The following is an 18431-nucleotide window of genomic DNA, read 5'->3' on the forward strand; positions in this document are numbered from 1 at the left end:
AAGGAAGAGGCCTTGCCCTGGATTTATGTAACTCTGCTTTTTAACGTCAATTTTAAAAGCACTGCACGTAAAATTACATTTCAATGAACAGCACACACTTATCACGTAAAATTACATTTCAATGAACAGCACACATCATTGTTATGTATATGTCAAACCAAATAGCATGGTAACACGCTCTCAATATAAAGTAATGTTTTCTTCACATTGCTCTTGTTAAGCGTACACAAGTCAAAACGCCTTGGTGGCGCTAACAGATTTAATGACCTTTAAAATAAGGCTGAAGAACTGATGCACTCTGGGATTGTTTATAAATGGCGACGCACACGTAAAATCCTTGCGCTTTCTCCTTTCTGAAAGTGTTAACGCTCAGACATAATCTACATTTGTTGCATCCACAGCAGGCAAGCATAATGTTTCACCTGGTGCGCTGCGGTCGTCTGGCGCATGGTTTGGATCAACTGTTGCGCTTACGTTGTACTAATTTAAAGAACCTGTCGCTTCATCACAGCCGGTATGATTTCTCCTTAAACCAGTTTTATGTTGTAAAGTTACGTTCACTTAAAGCTGAAGTCAGATAATTAAGGTTTGATCGTGAGAGGTTTCGTTAAGTTAGTGATAATATTTTGGCAGTCATGTGTCCAAGCAAAAAAACTTTTTACGTAACGTTAAGTAGCTATACTAGCTGGCTACCTAAAAACTAAGCTACAGCTCTAAAGTAGTCGACAGCGCGTCTCTGCTTGCAAAATCTGTTTCTCCTGCCTGATTAGCTAGCTAAGCTGGTGTTGTCACGTTGTTAGAAATGCCTCACGTTTTCCTGACGCACTGTAGCACAGAACAAATCACCCGTAGCTCACATTATCTTTATTGTCTTGTAGATGTGGGCACGCACCACAATGGCCCAACGCTCCAGCCAAGCCCTCCAAAATTAGTTCATTTAAACAGATGTGGGCTCAAACCCAAAAAGTGTTAAAAGCAGCCAGACGACGGGGCCCCAATTCCCCAAAAGTTGCCTTGACGTTTCTGGGGGTACCGGCTGCCTTGTCGATTACTGCGAGGCTGTTCAGCACTGTAGCGCACTGCCACGTCGATGTAAACAATAATCTTCCTGCCGAGGTCCATGCTAAAGAGAAAGTTCCGGAATTCAGCTGGGGTGTCCTCTGGGAGTTCGTTCGGCCACAGCTATTAGCCCTTGTTGGGGCCATTATTGTAAGTATAATACAAGTATTATGTACAGTAAGTCAAAATAAGGTACTGTGTTAAGATGAAATTTAGATTTACTATATCCAGACATGTATTATTATATCTGGTTGTTGAATAAACCTTGCAATAATTAATTTAAGCATTATGAAATACTCTATTTGTTAACCCAAACAGTATTCCGCATATAGGAGCTTTATCTCACTTTTTTAAAATAAGCATTATAACATTCCAGACAGTTTATAATTACATGTTTTTGATATTTGCTATATATTTGAAATGTTTTATTATAGGTTGAAATATAGTGATGAGGGAAAACTGCAAGATTCACCCTGTAAGTGATAATTAACCAAAGCTTTCTCTGTTCTCTGATAGCTTGCATTTGGGGCAGCAGCTCTGAACATTCAGATTCCTCTAATGCTGGGTGACCTGGTCAATGTTGTTGCCCAACACCTGAGGGAACATGCTGGAAATTACATGAGGGACATTCAAGAACCTGCACTGAAGCTCCTATGCCTATATGGTTTACAGGTGAGATGTCACATGATCAAAGACTGCTCGTGTCATTCAGAACATGCAGGAAGTTGACTGAGATCAGAATGAAGTATGATTAAAGATGAGATCCTTCTTGGATTTTCAGATTTGTAAACTCTGATTGAAAGGAAAATTTCAGTAGATGAACATTGCCAAAGTGTCAGACATCAAGTGTTAAACACTTCACACTGGTGTTTAATCTCTTTAACCATTTCTGGATGAGGTATTCATTTAAAGTAGCAGTATCTTATTTCTGACACTCGTGTGCAGCTTAACCTGAACTGAGCCCCATGTACTGATCTCGTGTGTGTGTGTGTTTATCAGGGTCTGCTTACCTGTGGTTACATCATCCTCCTCTCCAGAGTTGGGGAGAGAGTGGCTGCTAACATGAGGAAAACTCTCTTCATGTCACTGATGAGGTCTGTTCTGCTAATTGTTAAATTAATTCAATAAACCATCATACGTGTGTGTGTGTGTGTGTGTGTGTGTGTGTGTGTGTGTGTGTGTGTGTGTGTGTGTGTGTGTTAGTTAACAAAGGCTGAAGGCAGCCATCTTACCCAGGACTCCAACTCAGCGCTCTGGCATAGCAGCCAGAGCACTCATTTAGCCTTCCTAAGTGACCTCAGGGTAAGACTAGGGCCTCTAGAAAGTTGGACTAGACATACATTTAAAAAATAAGCAATTAATCTTTCTCTTTAAAATTATTACTGTGGTGACCATTGTCAGCCAGAGGAGGATTTCCCCCCCCCCACCCTTTGACTTGGTTCCTCTCAAGGTTTCTTCCTCATGCTCTAGGGAGTTTTCCCTTGTCTTGCTCACTGGGGACTTTGACTTGGACATTTGTAAAGCTGCTTTGTGACATCTGCTGTAAAAGCACTATATAAATAATTTGATTTGATTATTGAAAGTAGTAATATCCAGAGTCAGGGTTTCAAGTTCAAGTTCGGTTTATTCGTCACATACATAGTCATACACAGTATAACGTGCAGTGAAATGGTGGAGAGTGCTCTGTCCAAACTGAGGAAGAGAAACAGGGGTGCATAGAGAAAAATATATATATGCAGATAAATATATATATTCTATGTATGTACAAAAATATATTAACAATGTATGTACAATATATGTATATTATGATTATATACACAATGTACAATGTATATGGTTGGGTATATATGTACACAATCTACAGAATGTACAGATCCATTTTATATAATATATCTACAGTTGTTGTGTAACAGGGTAATTGAGTATAAATCTATATATACAGATGTACAGATATACAGTCATGTTACATGGTGGTGGTGGTCCCCACAGTTTATCAGTTTCCCTGATTCAGGGCCCGAATGGCCTGTGGGAAGAAGCTCCTCTTCAGCCTCTCTGTCTTGGTCTTCAGGGAGCAGAAGCACCTCCCTGACCTCAACAAAGTGAAGAGTCTATTGTTGGGATGGGTGAGGTCCTTCACAATTTTCCTGGCCTTGGTCTGGCACCGCTTGTAGTAGATGGTCTGCAGGTCAGGAAGTTCCATGTGAGTGATGCGCTCTGCTGAACGCACTACCCTTTGGAGTGCTTGTCTGTCCTGCTTGGTGCTATTCCCAAACCAGACTGTGATGTTCCCCGTGAGGATGCTCTCGATAGTGCAGGTGTAGAAGTTCCGCAGTACTTTGGAGGGCAGTCTGAAGTCCCTTAGGCGTCTGAGGTGGTAAAGATGCTGACGAGCCTTCTTTGCCAGGGAGTTGGTATGGCGGGACCAGGACAGGTCCTGCGAGATGTGAACTCCAAGGTACCTGAAACTATCTACTCTCTCCACCGTGGTTCCACTGATTTACAATGGGGTCAGCTATATAGCAATCTAAGTACATGGGGAGTAGACAGGCATCTTCTTACCCTGTTGATGAGCAGGTTTTGTGGCTTCAGGTCCCGATGTAGAACATTGCAACTGTGGCTAGTCCTTTCAGTAACTGGTACATGAAGGACTGAAGGCACCAAAAAAACAGCACAATTTGAATTGTTGAAGGCTGCAAATGATTTATTCTTTGAAAACTATAACCCCACCACCATAGACAGTGAAAAGAGGATATTAAACCAGCATATTTACAATTGAATTGAAATGTTTTTTTCCAACTTAAATACTTGTACTGCAATCTACTCAATGTAAAATGTGTTTCAATATGGATACAATATAGATGCTCCATAAATTCCTGAAGACAAATGTAAACACAGCTCTGTACCAACTGAACATTATTTTTTGTCACTCAATTGTGAACATAAACCTCAGATCCCCACCACCCCTCAATTATCACCCATCTGTAGAAATTCTACAAAAAAGAAAAAGCATTACTGCAAAAAGACTCTCACAGTCAACAAAGTCAGTCAAAATTCTGTGCTGATCTCCCTCCTGTAACCATGTGTAATGAAGGCTGAAGGCAGCCACCCTACCCAGGAACAGCAGGTAAACGTGAGTCATGACCACCAGACCAAAGGGCCAGCTTCGGAGAGTGACGGTCTCCATCGCACTGCTTTCACCTCCAAGGAGTGTCCCCTGTGCATGATACTGTCCAAATGTCCCTCCGCACACAGCTGCCCTTTGTGTCAGGGCCACACCCATGCTCCTCATCAGGGTTCCTCACACTGGGCTACACCATCCCCTCACAGCAGGGGTGGGTTCATCAACCTGGGGCACGCTCCCGATGGCCTCACTGCCATTCCACTTCTGACACCATATGTATTGAAAACTGAAGACAGCCACCCTATCCATGGCTCGAACCTAGGGCTCAAACCCAGGGGTGACAGGAGGTCACCATGAGCTCTGACCACTGAACCAAAGAGCCAGCTCCCTATATATAAATTATTTTTTTAAATATAGAAATTTCCCACTTACCCTCTTCCAGGTGATCTCATTTTTTTTCCCCACTTTAACCTCTACCAGAGGCCTGGGAGCTGGAGGGTCCTGCGTAATATCCTAACAATTCCCTACCATGATGGTTACTGGATATTGTTGCTGTGGTCTGTACCCAGGTTCAGTAAACACTGAGCATTGTTGTTGTGATGCCTCCTTTTCCCATATGCTTTTCCAGTACTGTTCAGTCTCCAGCTTTGGTGGGTCTGGTCTCATGATGTTTCCCTTCCACCGAGAATACACTTTGGATGGCTCATGTGAGAACATCCTGTTTTTTCTCCTGGCTTCGATTTCCCTCTTCAGGTGGGTCGTCAGAGCTGTTAATCTTTACTTGGTAGTCTCCAAGGCCTATAAGAGTTGCAGAAAGGCATAAGGCACCTGAAGGTACCTGAGAAGTACAGCAAGCTCTCCTTACCTGAGGCAGCGACATCAGAATGTCTTTCGGACTGGAAAAGTGTGGTTGGATGGTTACAAGGAGAAGGAAGGTAGCTAGAACTGAGGGGATCACACTACCAGAAATTAACAGTGCAGATGTTGAGGACAGCCACAAGTAACTTGGAATCCCACAGGCAAATGGGAATCATGTTGAGGCCACAAGGAAAGCAGCTACAGTAAAATACCTACAAAATGTGAGGCAAGTCCTAAGAAGTCAGCTGAATAATAAGATCTGGATCAACACCTACACTCTACCAGTCATCATATACCTCACTGGCCTATTAAGCTGGGGAAAGAGGAGATAGAAGCCACTGACATCAAGACAAGGAAACGCCTTACAGTGTATGCAGTGTACACTCTGAGACTGTACACTAAGTGGAAGGAGAGGGGCCGAGGACTAGTGAGCATCAGATGAAACAAACAAGAGCTAGGGGTACACCAGGAAGACAGCCCCAAGTAATGAAGTGCTTAGTGAGTACCTCAGACAGCAGAAACCTGAGGTGGATGGGAGTGAGGAGCAGGAATTATCATGGAAGGAAAAAAAACTTGCACAGTAGGTACTGACGAATATTGGAATTGGCTGATATGGAAAAATCCTACCAATGGATGGAAAAGGCTGGATTGAAAGTCAGAATGGATGCACTAATCATGGAAGCACAGGAACAAGCTCTGAAAACAAGTTCAACAAAGGCTGGGATCTACCAAACCGTTGTTCTTACTCTTGCAGACAAGATGTTGCATTCTTTGATGCCAACAAGACAGGCCAGCTTGTTAACCGCCTCACAGCCGACATTCAGGAGTTCAAATCCTCTTTCAAGCTTGTTGTCTCTCAGGTAAGTCATGGCGTCCCATCTTGACGCCTTAGTCTCTTAGAGGTAAGGGCACATTTTACCATTGTACCTTAAAAGAATGTGATGTAGATATGAAATGCAAAATGTTGTTGGCTGATATTCAGTGCAGCTTCTTTGCATTCAACTATGAAGGGGCTAACCTGTCCTCTACCATTCCTGTTTTCTGTACTGTTTAACCTCGTCCTGTTGTCGACAGGGTTTGCGAAGCATTACTCAGACAGTGGGCTGCTTCGTCTCACTGTACATCATCTCACCAAAGCTGACGGGTCTGATGGTGGTCATGCTGCCCTGCCTTGTAGGCGCGGGTGCTCTCATCGGGTCTTTCCTGCGCAGGCTCTCCAGGAAAGCTCAGGAGCAGGTAAAAACCAGCTCAAGATGTGGTGCAGGGTCTGGGGGTACATGAGTGAGGTGCAATAGCATCACGTGTTTGAAATTTTAAATGTATAAATACTCCAGATAGATAAGTAAATGGTTCAGATGCTTCAGTAACTACAATTTGCATGGACCCATTTCTAGCTTCACATGCAGTATTATTTGTAAATGAAATCCCTGTTTTTACTCATAGGTTTCTAAAGCTACAGGAGTGGCAGACGAGGCCCTTGGAAATGTTCGAACCGTGAGGGCCTTTGCCATGGAGGACAGAGAACTGGAGTGGGTCGTCTTCATCTTCAGTCTAATTCACATTGCATTTACTTCAGTAACAGTAACATGTTCTCCAGTAAAAGTAACATACTCTACAGTAACAGCAGTAGCAACCTGTATCAGAAGATTAAATTTCTAGTTATTAATGAAAGAAAAATGAATAGAAGCTATGAAAATAATTCAGTAGCAGAGTATATGATCAATTTACACATTTTACTAGCTCTTAGTTTTACTAAATCACCAATCTCCATGTTGCAATGCCAAAAACTGCAATTTAAAGCAATATGTATTTGCTTTATACTACAAATTGGGAAAAACAATCACTAATCGTGTTGCAGTAATTATCATGAAGCCACTACTTGTCGTTAGATATTCTAAACATGTCAAAAATGGGTGTTGTCAGTGATATGATGGAAAGAATTTGCATGTGTCTGGTTCAGAATGTATGCTGCAGAGGTTGAGAAGTCTGCCATCATGAATGAAGCTTTAGGGACAGGGATTGCAGTGTTTCAAGGCCTATCAAACATTGTATTAAACTGTGAGTGCTCAGTACAGTACCATTTCTAATAATTTAAAATAATTTAAATATACTACTGAAGATTGAGTTTTCATTTGTCTTTATCAGGCATAGTCCTAGGCACTATTTTTGCTGGTGGGTCTTTGATGGCTAATAACGACATGTCTCCTGGTGACCTAATGTCATTTTTAGTTGCTTCTCAAACAGTTCAAAGGTAGGCCTTTTAATGCCACACCACCTTATTGCTGTTTCAGTATTCATTGGCTCTAGAATCTGTATAATGCTTCAAATTCAGTTTTGACTATTGAAGTAAATAAACAGTAAATAAATTCCGATTTTATTTTATTTTTTTCCCGTTGATTGAAGTAAAAATATATTTTGGGTTTTTGGGATCAAATGTGGTGGTGTTGTTGTTGTTGTTGTTTCAATGTCTCATACCTCTAATTTTTTGCAGATCTTTGGCCAACATCTCAATTCTGTTTGGGCAGGTAATTGACACATTCCATAATGACCATATTGTTTTTTTATTAAGGTTTATTACATTTCTATATTGATATATAAGTTTTAATCCACCTATTAATTGTGATCTGTGCTGTCTTCTGACTAAGATGGTAAGAGGCATTAGTGCAGGAGCCCGTGTTTTTGAGTACCTCACTTTGGAGCCCTCTATACCTCTGGCAGGAGGGGAACGCATCCCTCACAATTCTTTGACTGGAAGAGTGGACTTCCTTAACATCTACTTTAGGTAGCCTGTCTTCCCAGCCTCCTATGTAGCAGACATGGTACTGAACATTCTTCATGGAAACCTTTCAGTTCTGTTTCTATGCTGTGTTGTAGCTACCCCACAAGACCTGGAAGTGAGATCCTCAGGAATTTCAGCCTAACTCTCCGTCCTTGTAAAACTGTGGCTATAGTTGGAGAATCTGGTGGAGGTAGTATACCCCCCCCCCCCCCCCCCAGATAATTAAAGTTAAAGCAAAAGCATCTTTATTCATTATGTGCTATTTTCCATCCAGTGGCAAACTTGGAGGGAAGAATGAGTTCCTTTTCTGAGCACGGGTTCCTCTCAAGGTTTCTTTCTCCTGCTTTCAGTTTTTTCTTGTTGCTGCCACATTTTGGTGACAGCATGTGTTGTAAAAAGTGCTTTACAAATACATTCGAATTTGAGTTGAATTTAAGATGCTGTGCAGAGGTAATCCTATGGTACATCGCTATATAGTTGACTTGAACAATGCAATCTGAAAACTGATGTCCTCAGCATTGTGTTTTCTTGCAGACTATGTGTCACACCTTAGAATATCTTTTAATATACTAATTTAGCTACAGACGGTAGTCTTCAAAGAGGATATGATTTATGCTTTTTCTTGTAGGTTTTATACATTTGTTGATTGAACTGTTAATTGATTTGTCTGACATGCAAGGTAAATTGAATATGGTGTTAAGGCTGACAGACCAATTGGTTATCATCACCGGTCTATTGACCGGATGTAAAATCGTTGTGTAGTGTGTAGTGATTGCAAAGTGACCTTGGGTACTAAGAAATGTACTATATAAGTGTAACTTCATTCCTTCATATTAAGATGGTTCCTCCTTTGACCTGTGTTTGAGGTATAGTGTTTGGTAATGCTACCACTATACCGTGTTGGACTAACTGACTGGTTCTGTTTATTGTGCTGGATTTGTTCACCCTTTCTGTCTGTCTTTGTCTCAGGCAAGTCGACTGTGGCTGCCTTACTGGAGCGTTTCTATGACCCAGACAGCGGTGTGATTATGCTGGATGGTCTGGATATCAGGACGCTCGACCCATCCTGGCTTAGGGGAGAAGTCATTGGATTCATTAGTCAGGCATGTCTTATTATTGGTATTGGTACTGAATTTTTTTTACTAGAAGTAAGAAGAGTATGAGATCGAGGTTTTTTATAATAAATAGTGCAGTTTTATGGACAGGGTTCAATGATGCCAGTCCTACACTTTATACACATGGAGTTTAGAGCTAGCAATTGTCCAATGCTGACAAACATTATAGGTGTATATCCATCTATGAGAGCTGTTGCCTTCCTCCTGTTTTTAGTAAGGAAACACCATATTTCTTCACCAACAGAAACCTCTTGTAGAAAGGCACCAGCAACCCTGATAGACATCACCTACTCTGGCATTGGCTATCCACATCTTTGACTGTCAGTATAATTTTAAATTCCAGTTTTTGCCACCGGTGTTGATTGCAGGAGCCTGTGCTGTTTGGCACCTCTGTGATGGAGAACATCCGCTTTGGAAAGCCTGCTGCCACAGATGCTGAGGTGGTGGCTGCAGCCAAGCAGGCTAATGCTCACGCATTCATCGCAGGCTTCCCAGAGGGCTACAACACTGTAGTGGGTGAGACTTGAGCTGAGCCCCAGATCTGGCACATTTTAAAATGGTACTTGCATGCTATTTTCATGACCTCATCAGTGACTAGACCATGTCAACCTAATAGCCCACTATCCTGCTCATTTTACATTAGCTAAAAGAATTAGCATGTGTTAAATACGGTTGGAAGGAAGGCTTTTAGTTACTGTGGCAACACTGATTACAGCAGAGTTAAATGTGTCATGTTTGTGTGTACTTTTATATATATATATATATATATATATATATATATATATATATATATATATATATATATATATATATATATATATATATATATATATATATATATATATAAAATGTGAAAATCTCCTGATGTGGTTGCTGGTGCGAAGTGAGTGGGCTGGTCCCTATGTGAAGCTCTAATGGTTTGGCATGGGATATTTGACATCTTATGCTGTGTAAGATAATAACAGTTCATATAACGCATGTCCACATGGTGTTTGGCGTGCAGGTGAACGGGGGGTGACTCTGTCGGGGGGTCAGAAGCAGAGAATTGCCATCGCCCGCGCACTCATTAAAAACCCCACTGTCCTCATCCTGGATGAGGCCACAAGTGCGCTGGATGCCGAATCGGAGCGTGTGGTCCAGGAGGCACTGGACAGGGCCACCACAGGGCGCACGGTCCTCGTCATCGCCCACCGCCTCAGCACCATCCAGGGAGCAGACATCATCTGTGTCATGAGTAATGGCAGGATGGTAGAGGTGAGGAGATTGGTGACCTGTTTGCATCACACTGATTACCTTCTTCAGCAGGGTCCGAGCCTGCAAGCATTATGAATGGATTGTCCAAAGTCTAGACTTCTTATTGACCTAGTTACTTTACTGTTGACATAAGTCATGTAGCTAACGGAGACATTTTGTGAAAGACTGGAGAAATATAACTATAGACAACTGTGGGGTAACGTTTCTATTCATTGTGGACAAAAGAAAATTCACAGTATTTGAAGTAGAAGGCTAAAGTTCAGCTCTGTGGTAATTGTATTTATTTGAATCTGTTGTGATGTAAATGTGTGCTGTTATAAAGACTATACAGAACATTAAGAAAATTATACAGAAAATTAAGGCATGCTATATTGATTACTTTAATATACGAATCTTGATCTGCCACCATTTTAGAACACATTGATCTATTTACATTATTACAAGAGTTGTTTTAAAGGCACTGGAAGTTGTGCCTTGGTGTTCTTTTCCAATATGTTTCAGAGCAACTAACACACACTTTTTAATAGTTATTTATATTTTCCTTTGAAAGGCTGGAACTCACCTGGAGTTACTGAGTAAAGGAGGTCTGTATGCTGAACTAATAAGAAGACAAAGATCCAATGGACAAAACTGAATAAAGGAGCAGCTAGAAGAACTACAGTATAGTCCAAAGCTCCATTAATGTGGTCCAATTCAGAATTTACTAGATGTAAATTTAAAAAATGTTAAATTACGTTTAATTATAAAGTTTATTATTTGTTTAGCCTAATATTTAACAGGGTACTTCACACTGTTTTGGTAGATTTTAATTGCAATGGATTCTGCGATAAGGAGGTATAAATTATGGATTGTACATCTGTAATGCTTTTTTAAATATTTATGTATATCAGTGTATGATAACTTATTAATTGTTTAATTGTTAGTATTGAGATTTCATGAATAAATGAATAGCCAAACAGGAACTGAGATTTATATTTGATGTTACTGGACTGCTTGACGTAGCTGACTTTGGTTGTGAGCAGTGTGTTGCCCTTCAAAGTTGAAATAAACCAACCCCACTACTAACAATAGTTAGTCTTCTCAATAGTTAATTGTCTTCTTGCTACACCTTCCCTTATTAATTAGTTTGTCTCCAATGGAAGTGCACATAGATTTAGTGATTATAAATACATTTTCCTATGTTTATATACTTTTTTGCATGTTATATTTTTTCCCACTGTGGCAATGTATTTGCCACACACCCAAATAACTGAACAGAGCGCTAGTAAATAGTCCAATAAATTGTTCAATTTTCATTGATTGAAAATGGCATAAGGGCACCTAGTAACAGAACACAACAGTTTTTTTCTATGTGGCTGAATTTTTAAAATATCTCCTTTAATTTTTTGAAGCATACTGGACAGTACATATACATATTGTTCTTATATTTTATGTAGCTATAAATACTACCAGTTTAATTATTTTAAACGCAATAAAGTGTTCTTCCAGAACCGAAAGACAACCTTTTGAAAGACTGATTTTACTATATTAATCAAACACCTACGTCTGCAAAACACAGTACAGCTACTTTTATTTTGAACTGTCGTAGCACCGTGGCCATCTTTGAGCAGCTGTCTTCTTGCCACGCCCCTTCTCTTGTTGACTAGCCAGCAATATCAATAGAACGCTGTGTGATCAAATTATCTTAGCCAGCGATCAATATTTAGGAATACGTCGTTGAATCAGCCAGCTAGCTACTTATAGCTAGTTTTACTGGTAAACATGCAGAAGTATGAAAAACTAGAAAAGATTGGAGAGGGTAAGTTAATGCGCTAGCTAGCTAACCAACCCCCCTTCACTGGTAGGGAGAGACGCTACTCCCGTTGCTAGCTAGCTAGCCAGCCGGCTAACCGGCTTCAGAGGTACTTAGGCTAGCTTTACTGGCGAAGGCCAAACTAGGTTGAAATTTTGAAATTGAGCTGTAGTACATGTGTTAAGAACTAAGAATGATTATTAAAATTTGCCATTAATACATTATGACCTTGTATGAGGAAACCTAGCTAGCTAGGTAGGTCAGGTGTTTCAAAACAAGGGAAAAAGTGCGAAATTACTGGTATCTGGTCTGTGAGATTGATGAATTAAGCTTCTGTACAAAACGATAGCTAAGTTAGCTAATGCTAAGTAGTTCAAATATGCTGCAAAACATTCACGTTTAAATACAAATGCACGCGCTCCAAATCTGCTCTACATTTAACTTAATTGAATAACGAAATAAAAATGTTTCTAACGCAAGTGTTCTGTCAAAGGACGACTGCAGCCGTCTGTAATGACTGACGTAGACCTAGACAGACGTCTCACATGTTTCACCTGAGTGTCCTTATGTTTCTCTTACGACAGGTACCTATGGGACTGTCTTTAAAGCTAAAAACAGAGAGACACACGAGATCGTGGCCTTGAAAAGGGTTAGACTGGATGATGATGACGAGGTATGTACATTAGACGCTATCAGCGACATGCTCGGGAAGAACATTCTATAGACTTGAATATGTGAAGCATTAATTTTCTCTCTGATGACTTTCATTGTAGGGTGTTCCAAGTTCAGCCTTAAGAGAAATATGCCTCTTGAAAGAGCTGAAGCATAAAAACATTGTGAGGTTACACGATGTTCTACACAGTGATAAAAAGCTGACATTAGTGTTTGAGTACTGTGACCAGGTAAGACAAAGTTGCATCATTTTGTTCATGACAGGTCTTCCAAAAGATCATAGAGTTGGAAGACTGATCTGCAAGGGGTTTTGTGATTATGGATAGCAGCAAGGTGACTTCTAGTTCCATTCCCCTGCAACAACTAGTACTGTTGTTTTTAAAGGCAAGGGCAAGAAAGGCAAAGATCTACCAGCTGAAGTTTTTAATGTATGCTTACATGGACTATGCCGTCTATCTGTATGTGTACTCTTTTTCTGTAAAATTCTATTTGTAAAATCCTAACTGCTTGCATTGTCATATATAACTTTGATGTGTCTTCTCATTAACAGGATCTAAAGAAATATTTTGACAGCTGCAATGGAGACTTGGATCCAGAGATTGTAAAGGTTTGGTTCCATTTGTGTGCTATAACATGAAAGATATTGAACAATGTTGTTAGACATTTGAACAGTGTATCATTGTAGAGATCCAGCTCTACTCCTGGACATCGGTGTCCCTGAAGTATGTTACATTAACATTGGAACTATTGTATTGGTTGGAGTGGATCAGCAAAAGAAAGGTTGGGCATATCTGAAGTCTTCAGGTCTTATAAAGCATCATTGTTTGGTTATTTCAGCCAGCATCATAGATCTTACAGACTAGGGACTCACTTTGGGGCTGTTCAGTTTACAATATGCACTGATGTACCTGCCAAAATGCAGATGTTACACATGGTGTCAGAAGTGGGATGGCAGTGAGGCCATCGGGAGCGTGCCCCAGGTTGATGAACCCACCCCTGCTGTGAGGGGATGGTGTAGCCCAGTGTGAGGAACCCTGATGAGGAGCATGGGTGTGGCCCTGACACAAAGGGCAGCTGTGTGCGGAGGGACATTTGGACAGTATCATGCACAGGGGACACTCCTTGGAGGTGAAAGCAGTGCGATGGAGACCGTCACTCTCCGAAGCTGGCCCTTTGGTCTGGTGGTCAGGACTTACGTTTACCTGCTGTTCCTGGGTAGGGTGGCTGCCTTCAGCCTTCATTACACATGGTTACAGGAGGGAGATTAGCACAGAATTTTGACTGACTTTGTTGACTGTGAGAGTCTTTTTGCAGTAATGCTTTTTCTTTTTTGTAGAATTTCTACAGATGGGTGATAATTGAGGGGTGGTGGGGATCTGAGGTTTATGTTCACAATTGAGTGACAAAAAATAATGTTCAGCTGGTACAGAGCTGTGTTTACATTTGTCTTCAGGAATTTATGGAGCATCTATATTGTATCCATATTGAAACACATTTTACATTGAGTAGATTGCAGTACAAGTATTTAAGTTGGAAAAAAATTCAATTGTCAATATGCTGGTTTAATATCCTCTTTTCACTGTCCATGGTGGTGGGGTTATAGTTTTCAAAGAATAAATTATTTGCAGCCTTCAACAATTCAAATTGTGCTGTTTTTTTTGTTCCCTTCAGTCTTTTATGTACCAGTTACTGAAAGGACTAGCCTTCTGCCACAGTCGCAATGTTCTACACCGGGACCTGAAGCCACAAAACCTGCTCATCAACAGGGTAAGGAGATGCCTGTCTACTCCCCATGTATTCAAATTGGTACGGAGATGACTGTGTCTACTCCCCGTGTACTTAGATTGGTATATAGATGACCCCATTGTAAACCCTGACTCTGGATATTACAACTACTTTCAATAATCAAATCAAATCAAAATGTTTTTATATAGAGCTTTTTACAATAGATGTCACAAAGCGGCTTTACAAATGTCCAAGTCAAAGACCCCAGTGAGCAAGACAAGGGTGACGGTGGCAAGGGAAGAACTTCCTATAGCATGAGGAAGAAACCTTGAAGAACCAAGAAGAGGGGGGGGCGGCAATCCTCCTCTGGCCGACAACGGTCACCACAGTAATAACAATTTTTAAAGAGAAAAATAAATGTAAAAAATGAACAAATAAGCAATTTATTTTCTAGTCCAACTTTCTAGAGGCCCTAGTCTTGTCCTGAGGTGTGCATATGTCCGAGACCAATCCCGCAAGACAACATCCAGTAAGGGCAACAGAGAGTTGTTTACTAGGGTGGCAGTGTGGTGTGTTACAGGAAGGGACATCAAGGGGTGGTAGGAGTAGCCATGGCAGCTGAGACAGGTTGAGGCTGAGTAACATCACGACGTCACAACATAATGATGAGAACCTAACTACTAATGTCTTTTTCTTTTCTGAATGTGTTGTGTATCCATTGCTAAAATATGTATTAAAAAATGTCTGTGGCTGTGGTAGAGTGCAACATTTTTTCCCCTTGGGTAGGTATCCGGTTTATTTCATGCTAGACTGGTTGTGATGGTGAATGTGCAGGAATTTTTTCTGGATATGATATATAATTTTATGCATTTGTATTTTTATAATTTTACCAATGCAAGCTTATATATAGCCTGTGCATTTAGTGTTGTCAAGCAAATGGCTAGATCTTTATTGTTTTTCACTAATTACACCTTACTCAAGTGGTCTGCATCTAGGTGCATCCATCCAGTTTGAGAAACCTCTCATGGCTACTGTTCCTCCTGCTGTAAAGAATAGACCTTATTGTTTGTCTTATTAGATTGTTAAATCTGGTTTTGCCTGTTTTGTTATTTTTTAGAATGGTGAACTTAAGTTAGCTGACTTCGGTTTGGCTCGAGCATTTGGAATTCCGGTTCGGTGCTACTCTGCTGAGGTAAGAGCAATGTGTTTTGTTGGGGTATATATTAGGATGTATATAAAATCCAGACTGTGGTAATGGCATGATATGACCTTAAGAACAGAACCCCCCATAGCACTTGACTTAAGTTCAGTGTGTGATGTGACCAAGTTGTGGTTTGTTTCAGGTGGTCACATTGTGGTACAGGCCTCCAGATGTTTTGTTTGGTGCCAAGTTGTACTCTACCTCAATTGACATGTGGTCAGCTGGATGCATATTCGCAGGTAGGAAACGTGAGAGGAGAACTGCAGTAAATGCATGGCTTTACTTGTTTGAAGTTAAGTTTTCATCGCCTGAATTTAGATTTTTTTCTCTCTCTCTCTCTCTCTCTCTCTCTCTCTCTCTCTTTCTCTCATTTGCATTTAGAGCTGGCAAATGCAGGTCGACCACTTTTTCCAGGCAATGATGTCGATGACCAGCTGAAGAGGATTTTTAGATATCCTTCAGTTTCTGTTTCTCATGTGGTTTGCCAAACATTATAGTGATTCTTAGCTACTTGGGTGTCTCATTATTTATCTATCAAATCAAGGACATGAAAATCTTTTCAGAGTTATCCTATGTAGTTTGTAAATGACTAATGCATGTACTGACATAATGGAGCTCTAACAACCAAATACTAGAAGTGCATAGCAAAACATTTACAGAAACATTAGTGAAGCTCTTTGCTTGAATTTACCTTGTGCCTAAAGTTTTTTTTGTTTTGTTTTTTTTTTGTTTTGGGTTTTTTTTTCATACAAACTCAAGATGGCAGTTCCACATGTTAAAGTTTAATTCTGCTAATGGTAAGGATAATGCTTTACAGTCTTTTGGTGTGCTACTTCTTTAACACTGGCACATTGCTGGGCACACCAACAGAGGAACAGTGGCAGACCATGACCAAGCTTCCAGATTATAAGGTACATCATGCCTTCTGCGCAACATGTATAGCTGCTTTTTGTTAGCTGTGATTATTAATAAGTAATTAATAAGTGAATAACAGAATCCAGTGTGCATGTTACATGCTGGTAAGCTCATGAAATGCCATGTAAAAGGCAGCAAAGTGATAAACAGGTCATGGCACCATGTGTGTGTTTTAAAAGCTGACGATAAGTCCGAAAAATCTGGCCTTGAGACAGTTAGTGGGTGTGCATTAGTTTAACAATTGTTGGAGTACAGTATTTTTAGTTTGTGATGTAATGTGCATCATCATGGTCAAAAAAGTCCAAAACCTTTTATAATATAATATAATATGTATTGAGATTGCATGCCTTAACATTTATAGAATAATCTCTTAATAATCCTTTTTTTTTTTCTCTCCTGTTCATAGCCATATCCAATGTACCCTGCAACCACATCACTCGTGAATGTTGTCCCTAAACTTAGTAGCACGGGACGGGACCTTCTACAAGTAGGTCATTAGAGATGATGCCTTTGCACGTAATACATGCGTGCTTATTCAAATCCATTTTTTCAAAATGAATATTAAATAGGCAAAAGCCTGTATCTATTCAAGCCCATATCATATATCGTCCATGTATTTGATTCTATTTCTTGTTTTCTTCACAGAATCTTCTAAAATGCAATCCAGTGCAGCGGATTTCAGCAGAGGAGGCACTGCAACACCCATACTTTGCAGATTTCTGCCCACCATAGTATCATAATCTCTGGAACCTCTCTCTTCAGAATGGACCAGCGCAGTCATACCTCACAAATCCCCCTGAAACTCTTCCAGTTTTCATCTACCCTTTCTGCAACAAGTTCATATGGCTGTCACAGAATAACATGTCTGAAGAGGTTTTGGCCATTCATAGTTGGTCAAGTTTATTGCCAAATGTTCTTTCTACAAATAATGATGAAAGCAAGATAAGATTTGTGAATAATTGAAGGGTTGCTGACCAGCCTATCAAATGGTTGTGTACAGAAAGTTTTTAGGCAAAATAGAATTCTCACCTCCCGCCCTGCACCTCGGAGTATTCGTCATTTAACTCTGTGTTTTCGGCCCATTTTCCCTCTATAATGTGTAAAAGTGTCAATAAGCTTTAGGTATAAAGCATTTTAAGTAATATTTAGTCTAGCTTTCTCTAACCTTATTTTGAAATGGTTTCATTTCATCATTTCAGTGCACACGCCATGTTGCAAACTGACATTCAGTAGAATTACATGGTAGGTTTTTATCACGTCAGCCCCTGGTAAGGGCTAAGCAATGCTACATGAAGTGGACCACACAAGCAGAGCCTACATTCTAAATAGCCTGAGTTGCACATATACCTAGAACGTATGTAGCATAGTGTAATATTAACACTGGAATCATTCCACGCTTCCTATTTTAGCCTAAGAAAGTCTTGGTCCTGCCTAAAAAAGGTGAACATTGTGAACCTGCTTAAATACTTCATGAAAGTCAGACTTACAGAGCCAAGTTTTTGCAGTTGGGGCTTGGAATCAAACCGAATAGAACTTCAGAACAAGAGGTTATCTGTCTACAGTGTCCTAATTGTGTATTTCTATTCACAGGCCTGCACTAAGGAAAACAATTTTGTGTAAACTAGATGTTGGTTCTCAAAGTTAAACATAAACATGTAGAAATGGTATGCAGGTATTTCTACAATCATGTCCTTTGATAAGACATGGGCTTGTGAAGGCACTTTTCAAGCAACATTAAAAACAAGCAGGTACGAAGACAAAATTTTGATCATAGATTTATCATGTAATGGTCCCAAACTGATTTTGACTTGTTAACTGTTTTGAACATATTTCCTACCCCCTGCATATTTTTCTAGGACAGGAAAATCTACAACAAAAATATAGTTTTAATTTTTCCCATTTTTCCCCCAAAGTGCATCACTTTAGCTCGCATTGTTGCA

General features: G+C 40.2%; 2 protein-coding genes across 5 annotated transcripts; both read left to right on the forward strand.

Annotated features, from left to right (window-relative positions):
- Nucleotides 1-304: 304 nt before the first annotated feature.
- On the forward strand, nucleotides 305-11256 carry abcb8 (ATP-binding cassette, sub-family B (MDR/TAP), member 8). Of its 4 annotated transcripts, XM_027020314.2 has the most exons (16): nucleotides 305-514; nucleotides 879-1209; nucleotides 1576-1731; nucleotides 2059-2153; nucleotides 5793-5898; nucleotides 6113-6274; nucleotides 6482-6567; nucleotides 6999-7096; nucleotides 7184-7289; nucleotides 7530-7563; nucleotides 7684-7820; nucleotides 7913-8007; nucleotides 8787-8920; nucleotides 9301-9448; nucleotides 9936-10186; nucleotides 10737-11256. In XM_027020314.2, the coding sequence occupies exons 1-16, from the start codon at nucleotides 414-416 to the stop codon at nucleotides 10818-10820; spliced, it is 2124 nt and encodes a 707-aa protein (XP_026876115.2). In that variant the 5' UTR covers nucleotides 305-413; the 3' UTR covers nucleotides 10821-11256. The 4 variants fall into 4 exon arrangements, with proteins under 4 accessions (XP_026876115.2, XP_026876116.2, XP_026876117.2 ...); XM_027020315.2 differs by lacking the exon at nucleotides 10737-11256 and having other exon boundaries at nucleotides 9301-9491; nucleotides 9936-10021; XM_027020316.2 differs by lacking the exons at nucleotides 8787-8920; nucleotides 9301-9448; nucleotides 9936-10186; nucleotides 10737-11256 and adding an exon at nucleotides 8092-8696.
- Nucleotides 11257-11816: 560 nt separating this feature from the next.
- On the forward strand, nucleotides 11817-17950 carry cdk5 (cyclin-dependent kinase 5). The gene is made up of 11 exons (XM_027020295.2): nucleotides 11817-11984; nucleotides 12563-12651; nucleotides 12752-12880; nucleotides 13201-13257; nucleotides 14322-14417; nucleotides 15493-15567; nucleotides 15719-15815; nucleotides 15958-16027; nucleotides 16427-16487; nucleotides 16898-16978; nucleotides 17137-17950. The coding sequence occupies exons 1-11, from the start codon at nucleotides 11948-11950 to the stop codon at nucleotides 17221-17223; spliced, it is 879 nt and encodes a 292-aa protein (XP_026876096.1). The 5' UTR covers nucleotides 11817-11947; the 3' UTR covers nucleotides 17224-17950.
- Nucleotides 17951-18431: the final 481 nt, after the last annotated feature.

The sequence above is a fragment of the Electrophorus electricus genome, chromosome 10 (assembly GCF_013358815.1).
Source record: "Electrophorus electricus isolate fEleEle1 chromosome 10, fEleEle1.pri, whole genome shotgun sequence".
Lineage (NCBI taxonomy): Eukaryota > Metazoa > Chordata > Actinopteri > Gymnotiformes > Gymnotidae > Electrophorus > Electrophorus electricus.